The following is a 23,868-nucleotide window of genomic DNA, read 5'->3' on the forward strand; positions in this document are numbered from 1 at the left end:
GGCTTCTTCCATTGAGCCAGTGTCTAATCCAATTTACTACCTCCCCATGTATACCTAGCAACTGAACCTTCCTAACTAACCTCCCATGAGGGACCTTGTCGAAGGCCTTGCTGAAATCCAGGTAGACAACATCCACCGCTTATCCATTGGGCTGGTTACTCTGGTTTTGGTTTAATTGCATTGGGCTTGGAACCTACGAAGGAATAAGCTATCCTAGGTCTGGTCCTGTGGAATGAGACGGATAATTAATGATCTTGCAGTTAGGGATCCTTTCGGAAGAAGCAGTCACAGTATGGTTGAATTTAAAATACAGATGGAGCGTGAGAAGGTAAAATCCAATACCTGTGTCTTGTGCTTAAACAGAGGAGACTATAAAGGGATGAGGGAGGAGTTGGCTAAGGTAGACTGGGAGCAAAAACTTTATGGTGGGACAATTGAGGAACAGTGGATGACTTTCAAAGCGATCTTTCACAGTGCTCAGCAACGTATATACCAGTGATAAGGAAGGACTGTAGAAAAAGAGATAATCAGCCATGGATATCTAAGCGAATAAAGGAGGGTATCATATTGAAAGAAAAGGCATACAAAGTGGCAAAGATTAGTGGGAACCTACAAGATTGGGAAATCTTTAAAGGTCAGCAGAAAGCCACGAAAAAAGCTATAAAGAAAAGTAAGATTATGAGAGTAAACTAGCTCAGAATATAAAAACAGATAGCAAAAGTTTCTACAAGTATATAAAACGAAAAAGAGTGGCTAAAGTAAGCATTGATCCTTAAGAGGATGAGAAGGGGGATGTAATAACTGGAAATGAGAAAATGGCTGAGGCATTGAACAGGTATTTTGTGTCGGCCTTCACAATGGAAGACACAAATAACCTGCCAAAAATTGATGACAGGAAGGCTATGGTAGGTGAGGACCCTGGAAACTGTCGTTATCACAAAAGAGGTAGTGTTGGGCAAGTTAATGGGGCTGAAGGTAGACAAGTCTCCTGATCCTGATGGAATGCATCCCAGGGTACTAAAAGAGATGGTGGGAGAAATAACAAATGCACTCGTGGTAATTTACCAAAATTCGCTAGACTCTGGGGTGGTTCCCGCAGATTGGAAAACAGCAAATGTGACGCCACTGTTTAAAAATCAAGGTAGACAAAAGGCAGGTAACTATAGGCCGGTTAGCTTAACTTCTGTAGTAGGGAAAATGCTTGAATCTATCATCAAGGAAGAAATAGCGAGACATCTGGATATAAATTGTCCCATTGGTAAGACGCAGCATGGGTTCATGAAGGGAAGGCCATGGTTGACTAATTTGGGGGAAGTCTTTGAGTACATGACATGTGCAGTGGACAATGGGGAACCTGTGGATGTGGTGTATCTGGATTTCCAGAAGGCATTTGACAAGGTGTCGCACCAAAGACTGCTATATAAAATAAAGGTGCACGGTGTTACGGGTAATGTATTAGCACGGATAGAGGATTGGTTAACAAACAGAAAGCAAAGAGTAGGGGTAAATGGGTGTTTTTCTGATTGGCAATCAGTGACTAGTGGTGTGCCTTGGATCAGTGTTGGGATCGCAATTGTTTACAATTTACATAGATTATTTGGAATTGGGGACAAAATGTCGTGTACCAAAATTCACAGATGACACTAAGATGAGTGGCAGAGCAGAGTGTGCAGAGGATGCTGAAAGTCTGCAAAGGGATATAGATAGTCTAAGTGAGTGGGCGAGGGTCTGGCAGATGGAGTACCATGTTGGTAAATGTGAGATCATCCATTTTGGTAGGAATAACAGCAAAATGGACTATTACTTAAATGGTAAAAAATTGCAGCATGCTGCTGTGCAGGGGGACTTGGGTGTCCTTGTGCAAAAATCACAAGGAGTTGGTTTGCAGGTGCAGCAGGTAATTAAGAAGGCAAATGGAATTTTGTCCTTCATTGCTCGAGGGATAGAGTTTTAAAAACAGCGAGGTTATGTTGCAGCTATATAAGGTGCTGGTGAGGTCACACCTGGAGTACTGTGTACAGTTTTGGTCTCCTTACTTGAGAAAGGATATACTGGCACTAGAGGGGGTGCAGAGGAGATTCACTCGGTTGATTCCGGAGTTGAGAGGGTTGGTTTATGAGGAGAGACTGAGTAGACTGGGGCTATAATCATTGGAATTCAGAAGAATGAGGGGAGATCTTTCAGAAACGGATAAGATTATGAAGGAAATAGATAAGATAGAAGCAGGGAGGTTGTTTCCACTGGCAGGTGAAATTAGAACTAGGGGGCATAGACTCAAAATAAGGGGAAGCAGATTTAGGACTGAGTTGAGGAGGAACTTCACCCAGAGGGTTGTGAATCTGTGGAATTCCCTGCCCAGTGAAGCAGTTGAGACTACCTCATTGACTGTTTTTAAGGCAAGGATAGATAAATTTTTGAACAGTGAAGGAATTGAGGGTTATGGTAAGCGGACGGGTAAGTGGAGTGGAGTCCACAAAAGATCAGCTTGATCTTATTGAATGGCGGAGCAGGCTTGAGAGGCCAGATGGTCTTCTATTGCTCCGAGTTCTTATGTTCTTATGTACTCTGGTCTAGCGTTTGGATCCATTACACTTGTTGCTCTGGATGTTGGAACTTTGTGCCATTTTATCTAAAAGGGAGCCCACTGGATCATTTGCTTCCCTTGGCCAAAGAATTAAACCTTGGTTAATGATCTCATTTGAAAGACTCACCTCCAAGTGTTGTGCTCCCTGAGTGACTACTGTGCAGTGTCAGCATAGATTATCATCTCAAGTCTCTGACAGTGTGGCATGACATCTGTTAATGCTGTGGAGTTTGATGTGATTATCATCTCTCATTCCTGACACTGTAGCATTCCGCCAGTTACTGCTGTGGAGTATCAGTCTCGATCATCATCTCAAATCTGTGACAGTGTGGCACTCACTCAGTTTTACTCCTGTGAAGGATCAGTTAAGATTATCATGTGTTAATGTAAGTCTACTTATGACACTAATAAATAAACTTAAATCCCTGACAGTCTTGCGCTCCATCATTTGTTGCTAATGTGGAGAGTCAGTCTCGATTATCATCTCAAATCTCTGACAGTGTGGCACTGCCTCAGTTACTTATATTGTTGTGTGTCAGTCTGGATGAGCATCTCAAGTCTCTGACAGTGTGGCTCTCGCTCAGACACTGCTCTGAATTGTCAAGCTAGATTATCATCTAAAACCCCTGACAGTGTAGCATTCCATCTGTTACTGCTTTGGAGTGTCATTCAAGATCATCTTCTCAAATCCGTGACAGTGTGTCGGAATATCAATTGCTGCTGTTGTGGAGTGTCAGTCTAGATTATCATTGAATCACTACAGTACAGAAGGAGGCCATTCTCATCTCCGATGTCTGAGTTTGGGACTCCCTCAGTTACTGTTGTTCTGGAATGTCAGTCTAGATTATCATCTCAAATTCCTGACAGTGTGACACTGCCTCAGACACTGTTGTGGAGTGTCAGTCTCAATTATCATGCCGAATCCTTGACTTTCTCAGTTACTGCTGTGCAGTGTTAGTCCAGATTATCATCATCTATCTCTACAGTTGCCCTCAACCCACAATTTTCTGATTTAGTTGTGAGTAATATGCTTGAACTATAGTTGATACCTTAAAAAGACTAGTAATTTCTGTTAGCATCTTTTCACATTCTCATCCTTGTTTTCATCCCTTCATGATCTTGCCTTTTCCTTTGTCAGCCACCTCCTCCAATTGATTACTCTGAGGTATCTGCTCTTTACTAGTTCTGGTCTCATTTACATTCTCAATTTTAATCACACCACATTGAGCAGCTTAGCCTTCAGTTGACAATGCCTTAAACTCTGGAATTGCCTCCTTCAACGGGTTTGTATTGTAACCAAATGGTTTGATAACATCCTACCCTGCAAGTTTGTGTCAAAGTGAAAACCCGTGGCACAACAGGGACAGTTGCACCATATATATAAAAAGGACATGGAACAGTGGTGGTGAGTGTTAATATCTTGGACTGAAGGAAGGGGCTTCCTCTGAGGCTATGTATAGCTACTAAAGCTAATACGAAGACTCAAAATACAGTGTCCTGATGTTGAAGACGTGACTTTATTTAACCAAATGGGAGAATGATTTGAGGAAGCCCTGCACTCAAGGTACAGGATGTGGGCAGCCGGATATCAGTCTGAAGAACAATGCCCCTGTGAAAGCAATTATACATTCCCAAAATCATATTGCCCACCTTTCCGGTGCGCATCACCCAGTAAAGATTAATACAAATCAGTCAATAATCATCCTGTCATTTTAACTCCAGCCAATAACCATACACACCATGACCTAATGGGATTTCATTTGTTATTAAAGTTACGGTCATAACCTCCCTTCTGTTGCCCAGCAATATGGGACACGGGATAGTGAAATGACTCTCACCACCTGCGTTATCTCTCGGAGTTGTATGACCCTATTCACAAGGCTAGCATTGGTAGCCATCTTGTTACCGACCACTGCTGGTAGCATTACAGTGGAAGACACAAATAACATGCGAAAAATTGACGACAGGAAGGCTATGGCAGGTGAGAACCTAGAAATTATCATTATCACGAAAGAGGGAGTGTTGGGCAAGTTAATGGGGCTAAAGGTAGACAAGTCTCCTGTCCTGATGGAATGCATCCCAGGGTACTAAAAGAGATGGCAGAGAAATAGCAAATGCGCTAGTGGTAATTTACCAAAATTCGCTGCGCCCTGGGACAGTTCCGGCAGATTGGAAAGCAGCAAATGTGGCGCCACTGTTTAAAAAAGGAGTTAGACAAAAGGCGGGTAACTATATAACTAACGTTAATCAACATTAAGAGCATTCAAATGGTTATTGGATAAACATATGGATGATATTGGAATAGTGTAGATTAGAGGGGCTTTAGATTGGTTTCACTGGTCGGCACAACATCGAGGGCCGAAGGGCCTGTACTGCGCTGTAATGTTCAATGTTCTATCGGCTGGTTAGCTTAACTTCTGTAGTGGGAAAATGCTTGAATCTATCATCAAATACATTGTACAGAACATTGAATACAGGAGTTAGGACGTCTTGTTGAAGTTGTACAAGACATTGGTAGGGCCACACTCGGAATACTGTGTGCAGTTCTGGTCACCCTATTATAGAAAGGATATTATTAAACTCGAAAGAGTGCAGAAAAGATTTATGAGGATGCTACCAGAACTTGATGGTTCGAGTTATAAGGAGAGGCTGGATAGACTGGGACTTTTTTCTCTGGAGTGTAGGAGGCTGAGGGGTGATCTTACAGAGGTCTATAAAATAATGAGGGGCACAGATCAGCTAGATAGTCAATATCTTTTCCCAAAGGTAGGGGAGTCTAAAACTTGAGGGCATAAGTTTGAGGGGAGAGATTCAAAAGTGTCCGGAGGGGCTATTTTTTCAGAGGGTGGTGAGTGGAACAAGCTGCCCAGAGGTGGTAGCAGAGGCGGGTACAATTTTCTTTTAAAAAGCATTTAGATGTTTACATGGGTAAGATATGGGCCAAATGTGGGCAATGGGGATTAGTTTAGGGGTTTAAAAAAAAGGGCAGCATGGACAAGTTGGGCTGAAGGGCCTGTTTCCATGTTGTAAACCTCTATGATTCTATAATTAACAAATAACGAGACATCTGGATATAAATTGCCCCATTGGGCAGACGTAGCATGGGTTCATGAAGGGCTGGTCATGTGAAACTAATTTATTGGAATTCTTTGAGGACATTACATGCGTGGTGGACAACGGGGAACCAGTGGATGTGGTGTATCTGGATTTGCAGAAGGCATTCGACAAAGTGCCGCACAAAAAGCTGCTGCACGGTGTTACGGATAATGTATTAGCATGGATAGAACATTGGGTAACAGAAAGCAAAGAGAGGAAATAAATGTGTTTTTCTGGTTGGCAATCAGTGACTAGGGGTGTGCCTCAGGGTTCAGTATTGGGACTGCAATTGTTTACAATTTACACAGATGATTTGGAGTTGGGGACCAAGTGTAATGTGTCACAGGTGACACTAAAATGAGTGGTTGAGCAAAATGTGCAGAGGACACAAAGTTTGCAGAGGGATATAGATAGTTTGAGAGTGGGCAAGGGTCTGGCAGATGGAGGACAATGTTGGTAGATGTGGGATCATCCATTTTGGGAGGAATAACAGCAAAATGGGCTATTATTTAAATGGTAAAAAATTGCAGCATGCTGCTGTGCAGAGGGACCTGGGTGACTTTGTACATGAATCACTAAAAGTTGGTTTGCAGAGTGCAGCACACAATTAGGAAGGCAAATTAAATTTTGTCCTTCATTGTGAGTGGGATGGAGTTTAAAAACAGAGGTTATGTTGCAGCCGTATAAGGTGCTGATGAGGCCATGCCTGGAATACTGTGTACAGCTTTGATCTCCTGAGTTGAGAGAGGATATACTGGAACTGGAGGCGGTGCAGTGGAGATTGACTCGGTTGATTCCGGAGTTGTGAGGGTTGGCTTATGAGGAGAGACTGAGTAGACTGGGACTATGCTCATTGGAATTCCAAGAATGAGGGGGGATCGAATAGAAACATATAAAATTATCAAGGAAATAGATTAGAAGCAGGGAGGTTGTTTCCACTCATGGGTGAACCTCGAACTGGGGGAGCAGATTGACAGCAGAGAATAGAATCCCGACAGTTCAGAAGAGACCAGTCAGCCCATCAAGTCTGCACCAACTCTCTGACATAGTATCTTCTCCAGGCCCTCTCCCCTGCCCTATCCCAGTAACGCCACGGGAGGAAACTGGAGCACCCAGAGTAAATCCACACAGACACTGGGAGAATGTGCAAACTCCGCACAGACAGTCACCCAAGGCCCGAATTGAATCCAGGTCCCTGGCACTGTGAGGCAGCAATGCGAACCACTGTCACCATGCCGCTCAGACGGAGTTGAGTAGGAACTTCTTCACCCAAAGTGTTGTGAATCTGTGGAATTCCTTGCCCAGTGAAGCAGTTGAGGCTACCTCTTTGAATGTTTTTAAGGCAAAGATAGATTTTTGAACAGTAAAGAAATTAAGGGTTATGGTGAGCGGGTGGGTAAGTGGAGCTGAGTCCACGAAATGATCAGCCATGATCTTATTGAATGTGGAGCAGGCTCGATGGGCCAGGTGGCCTCCTCCTGCTGTTAGTTCTTTTGTATATCGTGGGGTTTTCCAGGGGTCGATGGCTGGACATTTATTGATTCCGGAGTTGAGGGTTGGCTTATGAGGAGAGACTCATTAGACTGGAACTATACTCATTGGAACTCAAAGAATGAAGATTATTGATCTTTATTGACCTCAACTTGGGTGTGCAGAATAATTATTGACTTCAAAAGGACGTAGACTTGTGAAATGGATGAAAGTTTTGACAGTTGAAATTTAATGTGGAGAAGTTTAAAGTGATGCAATTTAAATGCAAGTCTGTCTTTCCTCGCACCACCAAATAGGCAACTGGTGGATTTTTTTTATCAAGGGTGTGGTTATGATCAGAAATTCACTGCATGGGAATGTGTTGGAGTTAAATGCATTCAAACCTTTCAAAAGGGAATTGCTTAAATATCTAACGTAAAAAGATTAATGGACTGAGACTGTTCTCTCTTGAATATAATCCCCTGAGGGGTGAGACAATTGAGGTCCTTAAAATGCTGAGGGGGGCACAGTGGTTCGCATTGCTGCTTCATAGCGCCAGGGACCTGGGTTCAATTCCAGCCTTGGGTGACTGTCTGTGTGGAGTTTGCACATTCTCCCTGTGTCTGTGTGGGTTTCCTCCAGGTGCTCCAGTTTCCTCCCACGCTCCAAAGATATGTGGGTTAGGTTGATTGGCCATGCTAAATTGCTCCTTAGCGTCAGGGGGATTCGCAGGGTAAATGCATGGGCTTACAGAGATAGGGCCTGGGTGGGATTTGTCATCGATGCAGGTTTGAAGGGCCAAATGACCTCCTGCACTGCAGGGATTCTATAATTCTATTAAAGGTTTTGATACATTTGATACGGAGGGAATGTTTCCCTTTGTGGGGAAGAGCAGAACTCGAGAGCATCAATATAAGATACTCCCCAAAAAATCCTACAGGAAATTCAGAAGAGTTATCTTTACCCACAGAGTGGTGAGAATGTGGAAGTTGCTCCCACATGGAGTGTTTGAAGTGAATAGTAGAGGTGTATTTAAGTCCAAACCAGACGAGAATGTGAGGGAGCAGGGCAGAGATGGTTACAATGGTAGATTTAGTTGAGAACAGAGTGGAAATGGCCGAGTGAGGGAAGCATGCTCACAAAAGAGGTTGAATGCCTTGTCAAGAGAAAAAGGGAAGCGTATGTAAGGATGAGAAAACAAGGTTCAGTTTGGGGGTCGCTTGAGGGTTACAAGGTAGCAAGGAATGGACTACAAAAAGGGCTTAGGAGAGCTAGGAGGGGACATGAGAAGTCCTTGGTGGGTCGGATCAAGGCAAACCCCAAGGCTTTTTACTCTTATGCGAGAAATATAAGAATGACCAGGGTGAGGTAAGGGCCGGTGAAGGACAGTAGTGGAAACTTGTGCATGGACCAGAAGAGATAGGAGAGGCGATGAATGAATACTTTTCGTCAGTGTTCACCAAGGAGAGGGGACATGTTTTTGAGGATGAGGGTGTGATACAGGCTGAAGTCGGAAAATATACCTCGAGGCTGGTATGAGTCAAAATACAGTCAGGCTTTATTCTCACAAGCTTATGGGAGAACTTGACCCCTTGAAAGCGGAAGCCAAAGTTCTCCCTGAACACAAGAAGCATGGATATTTATACATCAGGGTTCCCAATACAAGTCATGAAGCAAAGTCCAGTTAACAGTCCTTGATCATAAATTATAGTTCCTTTAACAGCTTCTGATAGTCTCTGGATCATGGTTAGAGACCATCTGGTATCCTTGGGTCATAAAGCACAATTCTCCTGGTAGTCGAAGCCAAGGTGCCACCTCTGGTCCCCTGCTCTTCCCGAAGCGTTTCCTTTGGAGTGACTGAGTGCAACTGTCCCAGTGGGAGTCCTCCTTCAAACGGCCATTCTCGCACTCTACCATTTGGTCGCTGCTTCCTCTGTTTAAATCATAGACAAGCCTACGGGAAAGAAAGATTAACATCTATGTACAACTGTCTGTTTTATCAGAATGATATAAACAAGCGAGGGAACCATGAACAAATGGCTTATACTAAAAGTAAAAGATGAAACCAAGAACAAATGGCTTATACTACTAAAAGTAAAAGATGAAAGACATGAACAAATGACTTATATTACTACCAGGAGCAATATAAACAAAAGGGAGGCTAGCCATAAGGAAGAGTTATGTTTGTGATACATTCCAGGTACAAAGTTCAACCTTTTAGGCACAAAATACATAGAGTACAAAAAACATTAACCCTTTCCCTTCTTCAATCCCCCCTTTTGGTCAGAGGCCAAGTGCAAACATGGCCCCATGACCAACTCAGAGCCAAATGTTACCAACATATATGGGCCTACCTCCTTCATCAGGAAGTCTGCCCCTTCTGCCTGTACACTTGCACTCGGCATAATTCAGGCTGTTTGTTCAATAATGTCATATAAATACAACATGCAATAAGAATGACAAATAATACAATTAACCCGTGCATCAGGTATGATCCCCACGACCCGAACCATTGCCCCAGCCATCCCGGAGGGTTATAATTATGATATTGGTTCCCTTCACCTTGTATTGTCATCGCCACTCGTTTGATATGATCTGCCAAATGAGTTATATTTTCCGAAACATCTGGGATATACGTGCAGCATTCGGATTCAATTATAGCGCACGTTCCTCCCTGGAAAGCCAACACATAATCAAGTGTCAATCGGTTCTGTGAAGCAACAGTCTGGATAGCTACAACCTCGGCTGATACTTCAGAGAAGGCTGTGCTCACCTCCTCGAACCTGTCTCTAGTTTCATTTGCAATTCTCTCCAAGGTCGAGGCCATATGTATAAGTTCCTGAGCTGCTTTTGCTGTCCCATAAAGTGGGAAAGCTATCATAAAGAACCATTCTGTCTCAGTAACAGTGAATATAGGGTACCACATATACTAAATAACACGATCCTACCCAATCCCAAGGAAGCCATGGGTAGGCATTGTTTCCACAGACACAACAGGTACCATTATATGCAGTCATGCTGCTCATATAAGTAGAGGAGAGGCTGACCAGGACATCAGCAGTGGGGCAATGGATTGTAATCTGATGCGCCAAAGCCCAGGCACCACTGGTGACATTAACCTACTGGGTGCAGTAGCTACAGCCAATAAGTATGGTTCCGTTTCTTACCAAGCAGATAGATCCCCCTTTGTTGGTTTTTCACAACATGCCTGATGGGGTTTTTAAACGCCACTTCCTTGTCCCATTGTGGGTTCCATTCTGATCCGAAATCCCCTCTACTATTCCCGGAGATGACAAAGGGATAGGGAATAAAGGACTTTCCCCCCTTTCCTTCGTGCATGGGAATATGTAAGCAGACCCAGCACTTGCTCAAAATTTGACTGCAATACATACAAGTGAGACATATACATGAAAGTGTTCATGTGATAGGGTCGGATTTTAGAGGATTGGTACAACGATTGCTTGGATCGACCAAATCTCGTGTTGATGTACACATCCTCCGGAGCCCTCTGCTGTTGCCGGGTACAGATCCATCCCGGTCCCTCAGCTAAACACCAAAAATTCCAGTTACACCACATTACATGCATGGGAGACCCCAATCACCTCGCCCCTCCAACAGAGTTAGCAACATGGCATGGTTAAGGAATCCCAAGCAGCGGTCCCTACGGGTAACCTCCCAGGGACTTATTCCATGTGTCGGAAGGTTACAATAGACAGAGCCATCGTTACAGAGAAGCTCTATCCTCAAGTCTACACAATTCCATCTATACTTCCCCTCCGTAACTAGCAGGGCAAAGGTCGTGAGAAGCAGCAAGAGAATCATCCTATCACTTAACTAATAACCCGCGCGACCGTTATACAATGGTCCAAAGGCTATACCGCCTGCGCGCCACTGCCCGCGAACCCGTTCAGCTTGCTTGGAGGTCAACCGTCTCGCGTATCTGTGAATTGAGCACACTACACAATTTTAACCTCATAGGGGCCCTCCCATTTAGGGGCGAACCCAGGTTTGTCAAGTAGTGCTTTTACTTGGACGCAACTTCCCGCCCGTCAGGGAGCATTTCAAGCTCTCTCTCTCTGTGTCTCTTTGTTCCGGATTGTCTTTTACCAATTTGTGCATCCCTTTTAGTTGGATGCTTAGTTCCAACACATAACTCCTGAATTCTTCTTTTAGTGAACCTACATCATCACCCATTCTGTCATTAATTCATAAGGGGTCAATCCAGTTGTCCGATTTGTGGTGATTCTTAATCTCATCAGTATAGTGGGCAATACCTCTCCACAATTTCCCGATATCTGTATGGCTTTAGCTAGTACATTATACAGTTAACTACACACCCCCCTTCCATAGAAAGCTTAGTGTGAATTAAATAACACTTAAAACTGGTTTTTTGGCTGCAGTTGAACATCTATTATTTTGTATATAATCTCATCAAAAAACATCGCATTCCCCATTAAAATCACATACCATACAGCTCCAATCTTTATATAATGTACTCTTACATTATCTCTAGTTTAATTATTTGTATGGCGAGGAAAACAGGAAGCTCCTACAGAATTATGTTTTATCAATACACAACATATAATATATAACTATATTATACAAAATTGGTGAAAGCTTTTCAGGATTTGATTTTATTCTCTGTTCTGCATGGAAAATAATCAAGCGGCAGTTGTATCATACTTTACACGCCATAACTGTGATATCCAAACCCCTTTAATCCAATTCGTTTCCAATTTAAACCTGAGCTCCAGATCAAACCCCCCCCCGCACTCGAGGAAAACAACAGGCGCCAAATCAAAACCAAAGTAGGTACAATACAAACTGGTTAACTAATCAAAAATATTTTGGTTTGATTTTAACTGGCTAGATTTTAAGTTTGACAGTGCTCAATATTTGGCAAACTTTGAACAATAGATAGCACATAAAATTCCAACGGCAGTACATAATTTTAACCAGTTACAGAATATTAAACTATCAGACATTTGTAAGGGCAATTTGCATTGGCAACTAAGATTTAATTGATTAATCTCCTGCTGGAACTTGAAATAAGCAGAATTACAATTCATTTCACTTAAAATATTTTAAACTGACTCATAGACAGTACATTTACCTCATTCTTTTGTTCTTATCTACTTTTCCATAAAATTACTTAATTTCTTCTCCCAATTTCTCAACTAACTCTCTCATAATCTTCACTTTAAGACAAAGGAGAGAGCACATGGTTCCCTCCAAGGTTTAAATCCTTTCTTAACAAAATTCAAACACAGGTTTATTCAAAATTCAAACTGGCTATTTCCAACTTCAATTTATGTACTTTGATTTTGAAATTTCAATTTATCTTCTAATTTTATTCAAACTCTGTATCAAACCCACAGTTGTAAAATCACATCAAAACAAACAACTCTGTTAAACACACACAGACACACATGGAAGCTTCCAACACTCATTCAAACTTAACATCTTAAACTGAGATGTAAGTAAAACATTTAAAAGAATACAGAACTTGGATTAAGACAGTCACTTTTATGCTTCTTTCTTCCAAACTGTAATTAAAAACCCAAAACAGAAGTAAATGCAAGAAATCTTATCACTTTAATCTTTAACAGTCTTCACACCTCCCCAGCACTCCTGAGGTCATTTATTACCCGCAATAAACACTCCACAAGAACAAAGGTTTCAACAATTCCTGCTCTCAATTTAATACAACAACAACCACCTACATTCGACTAGAAACCAGATCTCACAAACACACTGAAATACAAAAACTAAGATTTCTCCTATCCACCTCCAGGTATGCCATTAGCCCATTCTACCAACTCATCATAGTTCGGGGTACTGAGAATCCCCATTTTAAGGAGTTTTTGGTGAACACTAAAGAATTCATCCTTAAAAACCTGGATGAACGCTCGATCTCCTCGACCTGGGTTTCCTTGTCCAGAGCACTCCTGATGTACCTGGGACAAACATCCCCCATATTCAGAAGCTCCTTTTAGCTGTTTCGTTGTGGTCATTCTGCTCCAGTTAGTGGGAGCATTCCCTAATACTCTCAGAATTTCTACCTTAAACTGGGCGAAGGGTGTCTGTTGGGCATCTATCTCTGATGTTAGGGCGACTACATGTGTCCACCGTCCCCCACTATAATCCTGTGCTGGAGGAGCGGCGGGTCCACCTGCTACCTGTCTCCACTTACCCGCTGGACAGGCTGCCCTGACCAGCTGGTGTACGTCTCTCAGGTGTAATTGGTGTCCTACCCAGATTGTGTCTAATTCTTCCCAGAATTTAGTGTTTGCGCTTCTAGGTTGTAATTTACCCAGGGAAACCATTATCTGCTGCCTCTCACCTGGGGTGAATGGTTTATAATTTGCTTTTGGCTGTGCATCTGTTCCCCCTCGGGTTACTAGCACTAAGTTGTGTTCTAGGGCATCCCATTCCTCTGGAAGAGCGTTTAGTCCCTGTTGTGTGGACTCATAAGGAGGTAGAGGAACGGTTTCCCCTCTCCATAGCTTTTCTTCTAATACTTGGTTTTGTTTCTCCAGTTCTTTTACTCGGCATTCTAACTCCTTAATCCTTCCTTTATCCTCACTCCACTTCTGAGTAGAGGCGACTACTCGCTCAATTAGTCCAGCTAACTGATGTATTAACAATACTCTTATTGTCTTTGTCATGTTTCTCTTTTCTTTACCCAACCACTTATGCTGTTGGCCCAGAGGGTATTATCATAGATAATGATAGGATAAGTTCCACCCCCCTTTGCTCATCTGTTTAATGAATTTGTTCCTCTCAGTCATACACTCATTTATCAGGGATTCCGGAAGTCCCCACTGTCTTTGTGCTTGTGATCCCACCATAATACAGATAAGTTTTATACTCACTACTTGGAGCCTTCTATTCTCCCTTCTCACTCTCCCACTCCTAGGTCGCTCTTATCAGAGTCCGGTGTTACCTGTCAGGGGTGATCAAATCCCTCCGTACCACCGCTTACACTATTAAGCTTATACTATTAAGCTTACTTCTACTCAGGTGATCACTCAGACAGTTTCTCTCACACAGACAGTTTCTTTCTCACTCACGTCTGAACATCACACCTCAGGCAACTTTTCTCCAGTCTTTACACTCACTTGAGAATCCATAACAGACAAATGCCTCCTTGTCCGTATGTGTTCAGTTCAGATGTCTTTCACTCTCACACACACTCACCACATATGCTCAGCCCACTGTAGTTTGACTCACCCTATTAGGTTCAGAACTCTTTCCCAGTACACAGGTTGTGGCCATTCAACCTGGGCCTGCAAACAGAGTCCCGCAAACAGATACGGAGTTTTCCCGGCTTTCGGCACCAAAATGAAGTCGGAAAATATACCTCGAGGCTAGTATGAGTCAAAATACAGTCAGGCTTTATTCTCACAAGCTTATGGGAGAACTTGACCCCTTGAAAGCGGAAGCCAAAGTTCACCCTGAACACAAGAAGCATGGATATTTATACATCCGGGTTCCCAATACAAGTCATGAAGAAAGTCCAGTTAACAGTCCTTGATCATAAATTATAGTTCCTTTAACAGCTGCTGATAGTCTCTGGATCATGGTTAGAGACCATCTGGTATCCTTGGGTCATAAAGCACAATTCTCCTGGTAGTCGAAGCCAAGGTGTCACCTCTGGTCCCCTGCTCTTCCCGAAGCGTTTCCTTTGGAGTGACTGAGTGCAACTGTCCCAGTGGGAGTCCTCCTTCAAACGGCCATTCTCGCACTCTACCATTTGGTCGCTGCTTCCTCTGTTTAAATCATAGACAAGCCTATGGGAAAGAAAGACTAACATCTATGTACAACTGTCTGTTTTATCAGAATGATATAAACAAGCGAGGGAACCATGAACAAATGGCTTATACTAAAAGTAAAAGATGAAACCAAGAACAAATGGCTTATACTACTAAAAGTTAAAGATGAAAGACATGAACAAATGGCTTATATTACTACCAGGAGCAATATAAACAAAAGGGAGGCTAGCCATAAGGAAGAGTTATGTTTGTGATACATTCCAGGTACAAAGTTCAACCTTTTAGGCACAAAATACATTGAGTACAAAAAAACATTAACCCTTTCCCTTCTTCACAGGCTGATAGGCTGGAGGAGGTAGATGTTCTGAGGGAAGATGTATTAGAAATTTTGAAAAACCTGAGGGTCGATACCTCCCCTGGGCCAGATGGGATATATCCTGGGATTCTTTGGGAGGGAGGGGAAGAGATTGCAGAGCCTTTGGCTTTGATCTTTGGGTCTTCACTGTCCACGGGGATAGTGCCAGAGGACTGGAGCGTGGCAAATGTTGTTCCTCTATTCAAGAAAGGAAATAGCAATGACCCTGGTGATTATAGGCCAGTTAGTCTTACTTCGGAGGTTGGTAAATTAATGGAAAGGGTCCTGAGGGATAGGATTTATGACCATTTGGAAAGATGCAACTTAATCCGGGATAGTCAACACGGATTCGTGAAGGGTAAGTCTTGCCTCTCAAATTTGATTGAATTCTTTGAGGAGGTAACTAAGTGTGTAGATGAAGGTAGAGCAGTTGATGTCATATACATGGATTTTGGTAAGGTGTTTGATACGGTTCCCCATGGTCGGCTCATGAAGAAAGTAAGGAGGTGTGGGATAGAGGGAAATTTGGCCGATTGGATAAATAATTGGCTATCTCACTGGCTGTCCTGTCTGGAGACAATACACATCTCTTTAACCTGTGCTAATGCTCCCTCCACTCACATTGTCTGTACCTTTAAGACTTGATTAGCTGTAAAGACTCACATTCCAATCATTATTCATTATTCTGTAAATTGAGTTTGTGTCTTTATATGCCCTGTTTGCTGTGTATGAGCAGATCTCCCACTCACCTGACGAAGGAGCAGCGCTCCGAAAGCTAGTGGCGTTTGCTACCAAATAAACGTGTTGGACTTTTAACCTGGTGTTGTTAGACTCCTTACTATCTCATAAAAGACAGAGGGTGGTGCTGGATGGAAAATTTTCAGACTGGAGACCAGTTACCAGCGGTGCACCACAGGGATCAGTGCTGGGTCCTCTGCTATTTGTGATTTTTATCAATGACTTGGAGGAGGGGGCTGAAGGGTGGGTCAGTAAATTTGCTGATGACACCAAGATTGGTGGAGTAGTGGATGAGGTGGAGGGCTGTTGTAGGCTGCAAAGAGACAGTGATAGGATGCAGGGCTGGGCCGAAAAATGGCAGATGGAGTTTAACCCTGATAAGTGCGAGGTGATTCATTTTGGTAGGACAAATTTGAATGCGGATTACAGGGTCAACGGTCGGGTTCTGAGGAATGTGGAGGAACAGAGAGATTTTGGGGTTCATATCCACAGATCTCTGAAGGTTCCCATTCAAGTGGATAGAGCCATGAAGAAGGCCTTTGCTGTGTTAGCGTTTATTAATAGGGGGTTTGAGTTTAAGAGCCGTGGGGTTATGCTGCAACTGTGCAGGACCTTGGTGAGACCACATTTGGAATATTGTGTGCAGTTCTGGTCACCTCACTATAAAAAGGATGTGGAAGCATTGGAGAGAGTGCAGAGGAGATTTACCAGGATGCTGCCTGGTTTGGAGGGTAGGTCTTATGAGGAAAGGTTGAGGGAGCTAGAGCTCTTTGGAGCGGAGGAGGATGAGAGGCGACTTAATAGAGGTTTATAAGATGATGAGGGGGATAGATAGAAGTGGACGTTCAGAGACTATTTCCTCGGGTGGATGTCGCTGTTACTAGGGGGCATAACTATAAGGTTCATGGTGGGAGATATTGGAGGGATGTCGGAGGTAGGTTCTTTACTCAGAGAGTGGTTGGGGTGTGGAAAGGACTGCCTGCTGTGATAGTGGAGTCGGACACTTTCGGAACTTTCAAGCGGTTATTGGATAGGCACATGGAGCACACCTGAATGATAGGGAGTGAGATAGCTTGATCGTGTTTTCGGACAAAGCTCGGCACAACATCGAGGGCTGAAGGGCCTATACTGTGCTGTACTGTTCTATGTTCTAACGGATAGGAAGACGCTCAATGGGAGAATAAACACCAGTATTGACTGGTTGGGCCGAGTGGCCTGTTTGTGCTATAAATGCAATGTTATCCTCGAAGAGAAAGTTTACAAGGCTGTGGAGAAATGGGAACAGCTCAGTTGCTCTTGCAGAGAGCTGCCAGGGATACACCAAGCCCAATGAACTTGTTTCTCTACTTGTCTCACTTCAAAATTTCAAACTATTGGACCATATATACAAAGAGACATGAGACAGTAGTGGTGAATGTTAATATCTTGGACTGAAGGAAGGTATATCACGGAGTTGTCCAGGGGACGGGTTTGGTCACCTGACCTAGTATTTTGTGATTTGGTGTCAAATTTTGAAAATGTTGCTGTAAAGCAGCTTTTCCTATGTTTAAGATGCTGTACAAGTGCAAATTATTATTAATCAGAATATGAAGGCTGGTGAAGATGCAGATAAAATAGCTGGATGGATTGTCCAAATGTATGATGTTTTACTGATACTTTGTGTGTTTGTGCAGGGAAAGAGACAAACATGGTACAATAACACACTGGCTTCCCGACGTAAGCGATTGACTGCCCACTTTGAGGATCTTGAACAGTGCTATTTCTCCACCAGATTATCCCGTTTGTCAGGTAAAGGTTGTCTCTTCTCTCTGACAATATAAGTTTCACTTAGCTTTGTATTATATCGCTGGGTTTCTGTTTGAATGCAGCACTTTGTGTGGTGCATAAGCGAACAAAACAATGACCAGCTCCAACAAGAGAGAATTGAACCATCTCCTTTAGATATTCAATGGCATTACCATTGCTGTATCCCCAACTATCAACATCATGGGGATTACCATTAACTAGAAACTGAACTGGACTAGCCATATAAATATTGTGGCGACAAGAGCGGATCAGAGGGTGGGAATTTTGTGGCGAGAAACTCACCACCTGACTCCCCAAAACCATCTACTAGGCAAAAATCAGGAGTGTGATAGAACTGTTAGGGCACTGGAGCAGAACCTCGAGGTACATTATGAAGCCAGGATTCACCCCTAACAATTTTTCTATTTCGGCATAAATCATGGAATCCTAGAATCATAGAATCCCAACAGTGAAGAAGGAGGCCTTTTGGCCCATCGAGTCTGCACTGACCACAATCCCACCCAGGCCCTATTCCTGTAACCCCATATAAATATATGACCCTGCTAATCCCTTGACAGGGTCAATTTGGTCCTCTGCTATTTGTCATTTTTATAAATGACTTGGAGGAGGGGGCTGAAGGGTGGATCAGTAAATTTGCTGATGACACCAAGATTGGTGGAGTAGTGGATGAGGTGGAGGGCTGTTGTAGGCTGCAAAGAGATATAGATAGGATGCAGAGCTGGGCTGAAAAATGGTAAATGGAGTTTAACCCTGACAAATGCAAGGTGATTCATTTTGGTAGGACAAATTTAAATGTGGATTACAGGGTCAAAGGTAGGGTTCTGAAGAATGTGGAGGAACAGAGAGATCTTGGGGTTCATATCCATAGATCTCTGAAGGTTGCCACTCAAGTGGATAGAGCCGTGAAGAAGGCCTATAGTGTGTTGGCGTTCATTAACAGGGGGTTTGAGTTTAAGAGCCGTGGGGTTATGCTGCAACTGTACAGGACCTTGGTGAGACCACATTTGGAATATTGTGTGCAGTTCTGGTCACCTCACTATAAGAAGGATGTGGAGACACTGGAAAGAGTGCAAAGGAGATTTACCAGGATGCTGCCTGGTTTGGAGGGTAGGTCTTATGAGGAAAGGTTGAGGGAACTTGGGCTTTTCTCTTTGAAGCGGAGGAGGTTGAGAGGAGACTTGATAGAGGTTTATAAGATGATGAGGGGGATAGATAGAGTGAACGTTCAAAGACTATTTCCTCGGGTGAATGGAGTGGTAACTAGGGGGCATAACTATCGGGTTCATGGTGGGAGATATAGGAAGGATGTCTGAGGTAGGTTTTTTACGCAGAGTGGTTGGGGTGTGGAATGGACTGCCTGCAGTGATAGTGGAGTCAGAAACTTTAGGAACATTTAAGAAGCTATTGGATAGGCACATGGAGTACTTCGGGATGATAGGGAGGAAATAGCTTGATCTGGGTTTCAGACAAAGCTCGGCACAACAACGTGGGCCGAAGGGCCTGTTCTGTGCTGTACTGCTCTATGTTCTATGTTCTAATTTAGCATGGCCAATCAATCTAATCCGCACATCTTTGGACTATGGGAGGAAACCGGAGCACCTGGAGGAAATGACGTAGGCAGAAAGAGCAGGGAGGTCCTGCGAGAGCAATTCGGAGTTGGGTAGTAGGCTAAAAAGCAGGGCCTCAAGGGTAGCGATCTCTGGACTACTCCCAGTGCCACAAGCGAGTGAGGCTAGGAACAGGGAGACTGCACAGCTGAATGCGTGGCTAAAGGACTGGTGCAGGAGGGAGGGTTTCGAATTCATGGATCACTGGGAAGTCTTCAAGAGAGGATGGCACCTGTACAAGAAGGACGGGTTGCACCTAAACTGGAGGGGTACGAATATCCTAGCTGGGAGTTTTGCTAGTGTGCTTTGGGTGGGTTTAAACTAATGTGGCGGGGGGGGTGGGGCTCAGAACAATTGGTCAATAAGCATAGAGGCTGGGGATGAGGTTGGGGCAAAGACGAGGCTATCTAAGAGGAAGAGCATTCTGGGGGAGGATGACCTCAGTGGGCCTGGAGGTCTGGAGTGCATCTGCTTCAATGCAAGGAGCGTCACGGGCAAGACAGACGAGCTTAGAGCCTTAATGCTTGCGCGGAACTTGGATGTGGTTGCAGTGACGGAGACCTGGTTAAAAGAAGGACAGGACTGGCAACTGAATATTCCGGGGTATAAGTATTTTAGGCGAGACAGAGGAGGGGCGAGGAGAGGCGGGGGAGTAGCAATACTGGTTAGGGAGCATATTACAGCGGTACAGAGGGTGGACAATATGGAAAGGTCAGGTAATGAGTCACTGTGGGTGGAGTTCAGAAACAGGAAGGGTGCAGTCACTATGCTGGGGGTGTACTACAGGCCTCCCAACAGCCCACGGGAAGTTGAAGAACGGATATGTAAGGAGATTCTGGACCGGTGCATAAAAAATAGGGTTGTTGTAGTGGGAGACTTTAATTTCCCTCACATAGACTGGAAATCGCTTAGGGTTGGGGGCCTGGATGGGGGAGAATTTATAAAATGCGTACAGGAAGGTTCTTTGGAACAATATGTTGACAGTCCAACTAGAGAGGGGGCTATACTGGACCTAGTACTGGGGAATGAGCCCGGTCAGGTCATCAAAGTTGCAGTCGGGGCATATGGCAAATAGTGACAACAATTCTGTAAACTTTCGGATAGGCATGGAAAAGGATGACTGTTGTCCTATGGGCAAGGTGCTGAATTGGGGAAGGCTAATTACAGCCGGATTAGGCAGGATTTGGTGGCTGTTGATTGGGAGAGGCTGTTCGAGAGTAAATCCACATCTGGCGTGTGGGAGTCTTTTAAGGAGCAATTGATAGAACAAAGAACAGTACAGCACAGGAAACAGGCCCTTCGGCCCTCCAAGCCTGTGCCGCTCCTTGGTCCAACTAGACCAATCGTTTGTATCCCTCCATTCCCAGGCTGCTCATGTGACTATCCAGGTAAGTCTTAAACGATGTCAGCGTGCCTGCCTCCACCACCCTACTTGGCAGCGCATTCCAGGCCCCCACCACCCTCTGTGTAAAAAACGTCCCTCTAATATCTGAGTTATACTTCGCCCCTCTCACCTTGAGCCCGTGACCTCTCGTGATCGTCACCTCTGACCTGGGAAAAAGCTTCCCACCGTTCACCCTATCTATACCCTTCATAATCTTGTACACCTCTATTAGATCTCCCCTCATTCTCCGTCTTTCCAAGGAGAACAACCCCAGTCTACCCAATCTCTCCTCAGCTAAGACCCTCCATACCAGGCAACATCCTGGTAAACCTTCTCTGCACTCTCTCTAACGCCTCCACGTCCTTCTGGTAGTGCGGCGACCAGAACTGGACGCAGTACTCCAAATGTGGCCTAACCAGTGTTCTATACAGCTGCATCATCAGACTCCAGCTTTTATACTCTATACCCCATCCTATAAAGGCAAGCATACCATATGCCTTCTTCACCACCTTCTCCACCTGTGTTGCCACCTTCAAGGATTTGTGGACTTGCACACCTAGGTCCCTCTGTGTTTCTGTACTCCTGATGACTCTGCCATTTATTGTATAACTCCTCCCTACATTATTTCTTCCAAAATGCATCACTTCGCATTTGTCCGGATTAAACTCCATCTGCCACCTCTCCGTCCAATTTTCCAGCCTATCTATATCCTGCTGTATTGCCCGACAATGCTCTTCGCTATCCGCAGGTCCAGCCATCTTCGTGTCATCCGCAAACTTGCTGATTACACCAGTTACACCTTCTTCCAAATCATTTATATATATCACAAATAGCAGAGGTCCCAGTACAGAGTCCTGCGGAACACCACTGGTCACAGACCTCCAGCCGGAAAAAGACCCTTCGACCACTACCCTCTGTCTCCTATGTGTCCTATGGCCAAGCCAGTTCTCCACCCATCTAGCCACTTCTCCTTGTATCCCATGAGCCTTAACCTTCTTAACCAACCTGCCATGTGGGACTTTGTCAAATGCCTTACTGAAATCCATATCGACGACATCCACGCCCTTCCTTCATCAACCGTTTTTGTCACTTCCTCAAAAATCTCCACCAAATTTGTAAGGCACGACCTCCCTCTTACAAAACCATGCTGTCTGTCACTAATGAGATTGTTCCGTTCTAAATGCACATACATCCTGTCTCTAAGAATCCTCTCCAACAACTTCCCTACCACGGACGTCAAGCTCACCGGCCTATAATTTCCTGGGTTATCCCTGCTACCCTTTTTAAACAACGGGACCACATTCGCTATCCTCCAATCCTCAGGGACCTCACCCGTGTCCAAAGAAGCGACAAAGATTTCCGTCAGAGGCCCAGCAATTTCATCTCTCGTCTCCCTGAGCAGTCGAGGATAGATGCCATCAGGCCCTGGGGCTTTGTCAGTTTTAATGTTCCCTAAAAAACCTAACACTTCCTCTCTTGTAATGGAGATTTTCTCTAACGGGTCAACACCTCCCTCTGAGACACTCCCGGTTAACACGCTCCTCTCCTTCGTGAATACCGATGCAAAGTATTCATTTAGGATCTCCCCTATTCCCTTGGGTTCTAAGCATAATTCCCCTCCTTTGTCCCTGAGAGGTCCGATTTTCTCCCTGACAACTCTTTTGTTCCGAACGTATGAATAGAATGCCTTAGGATTCTCCTTAATCCTGCCTGCCAAGAACATCTCGTGACCTCTTTTTGCCCTTCTAACTCCCCGTTTGAGTTCTTTCCTACTCTCTCTCTATTCCTCCAGAGCTCCATCTGTTTTCAGTTGCCTGGACTTAACGTACGCCTCCCTTTTCATTTTAATCAGATCCTCAATTTCCCTGGTTATCCACGGCTCTCGAATCCTACCTTTCCTATCTTTCCTTTTTACAGGCACATGCCTATCCTGCAGCCTTATCAATAGTTCCTTAAAAGACTCCCACATGCCAGACGCGGACTTACCCTCGAACATCCTCTCCCAATCAACATCCACCAATTCCTGCCTAATCCGGCTATAGTTAGCCTTCCCCCAATTTAGCACCCTGCTCGTAGGACAGCACTCATCCTTGTCCATTACTATCCTAAAGTTAACAGAGTTGTGGTCACTATTTGCCACATGTTCCCCAACCGAAACTTTGACGACCTGACCGGGCTCATTTCCCAGAACTAGGTCCAGTATAGCCCCCTCTCTAGTCGGGCTATCTACATACTGTTCCAAAGAACCTTCCAGTACGGATTTTACAAATTCCTCCCCGTCAGGACCTCCAGCTCTAAGCACTTTCCAGTCTGTGCCAGGGAAATTAAAGTCCCCCACTACAACAACCCTATTTTTTCTGCACCTATCCAGAATCTCCTGACATATCCTTTCCTCCACTTCCCGTGGGCTGTTGGGTGGTCTGTAGTACACCCCCAGCATAGTGACTGCACCCTTCCTGTTTCTGAGTTCCACCCACAGCGACTCAGTACATGACCCCTCCAAGTTGTCTACCCTCTGCATCGCGGTAATATGCTCCTTAACTAATATCGCTACTCCCCCACCTTTTTCAGCCCCTCCTCTGTCTCGCCTAAAACACTTATACCCCGGAATATTCAGCTGCCAGTCCTGTCTTTCTTTTAACCAAGTTTCCGTCACCGCAACCACATCCAAATTCCGCTTAAGCATTAAGGCCCTAAGTTCGTCTGTCTTACCCGTTACGCTCCTCGCATTGAAGCAGATGCACTCCAGACCTCCAGGCCCACTCAGGTCCTCCTCCTCCAGAGTGCTCCTCTTCTTAGCTAGCCTTGCCCTGGCCCCCAGCTCAACCCCAGCCTCAGTATTTACTGACCTACTGTTTTGTTCCCCACCCCCCTGCCACACTAGTTTAAATCCTGCCGAAACACTCTAGCAAAACTCCCAGCCAGGATATTTGCTCCCTTCCAGTTAAGGTGTAACCCATCCTTTCTGTACAGTTGCCATCCTGACTTGAAGATTTCCCAGTTATCTATGAATTTAAAACCCTCCCTCTTGCACCAGTCCTTTAGCCATGCGT

General features: G+C 44.4%; 1 protein-coding gene across 2 annotated transcripts in view; it reads left to right on the forward strand.

Moving 5' to 3' along the window:
* cop1 (COP1 E3 ubiquitin ligase) overlaps nucleotides 1-23,868 on the forward strand; it is a 304,266-nt gene that overhangs the window by 131,333 nt on the left and 149,065 nt on the right. For both annotated transcript variants that reach the window (XM_078217921.1, XM_078217922.1), the window contains exon 9: nucleotides 17,692-17,806. In XM_078217921.1, the coding sequence (XP_078074047.1) occupies nucleotides 17,692-17,806 (115 nt within the window). The remainder of the gene's footprint in view (nucleotides 1-17,691; nucleotides 17,807-23,868) is intronic.

The sequence above is a fragment of the Mustelus asterias genome, chromosome 8 (assembly GCF_964213995.1).
Source record: "Mustelus asterias chromosome 8, sMusAst1.hap1.1, whole genome shotgun sequence".
NCBI lineage: Eukaryota > Metazoa > Chordata > Chondrichthyes > Carcharhiniformes > Triakidae > Mustelus > Mustelus asterias.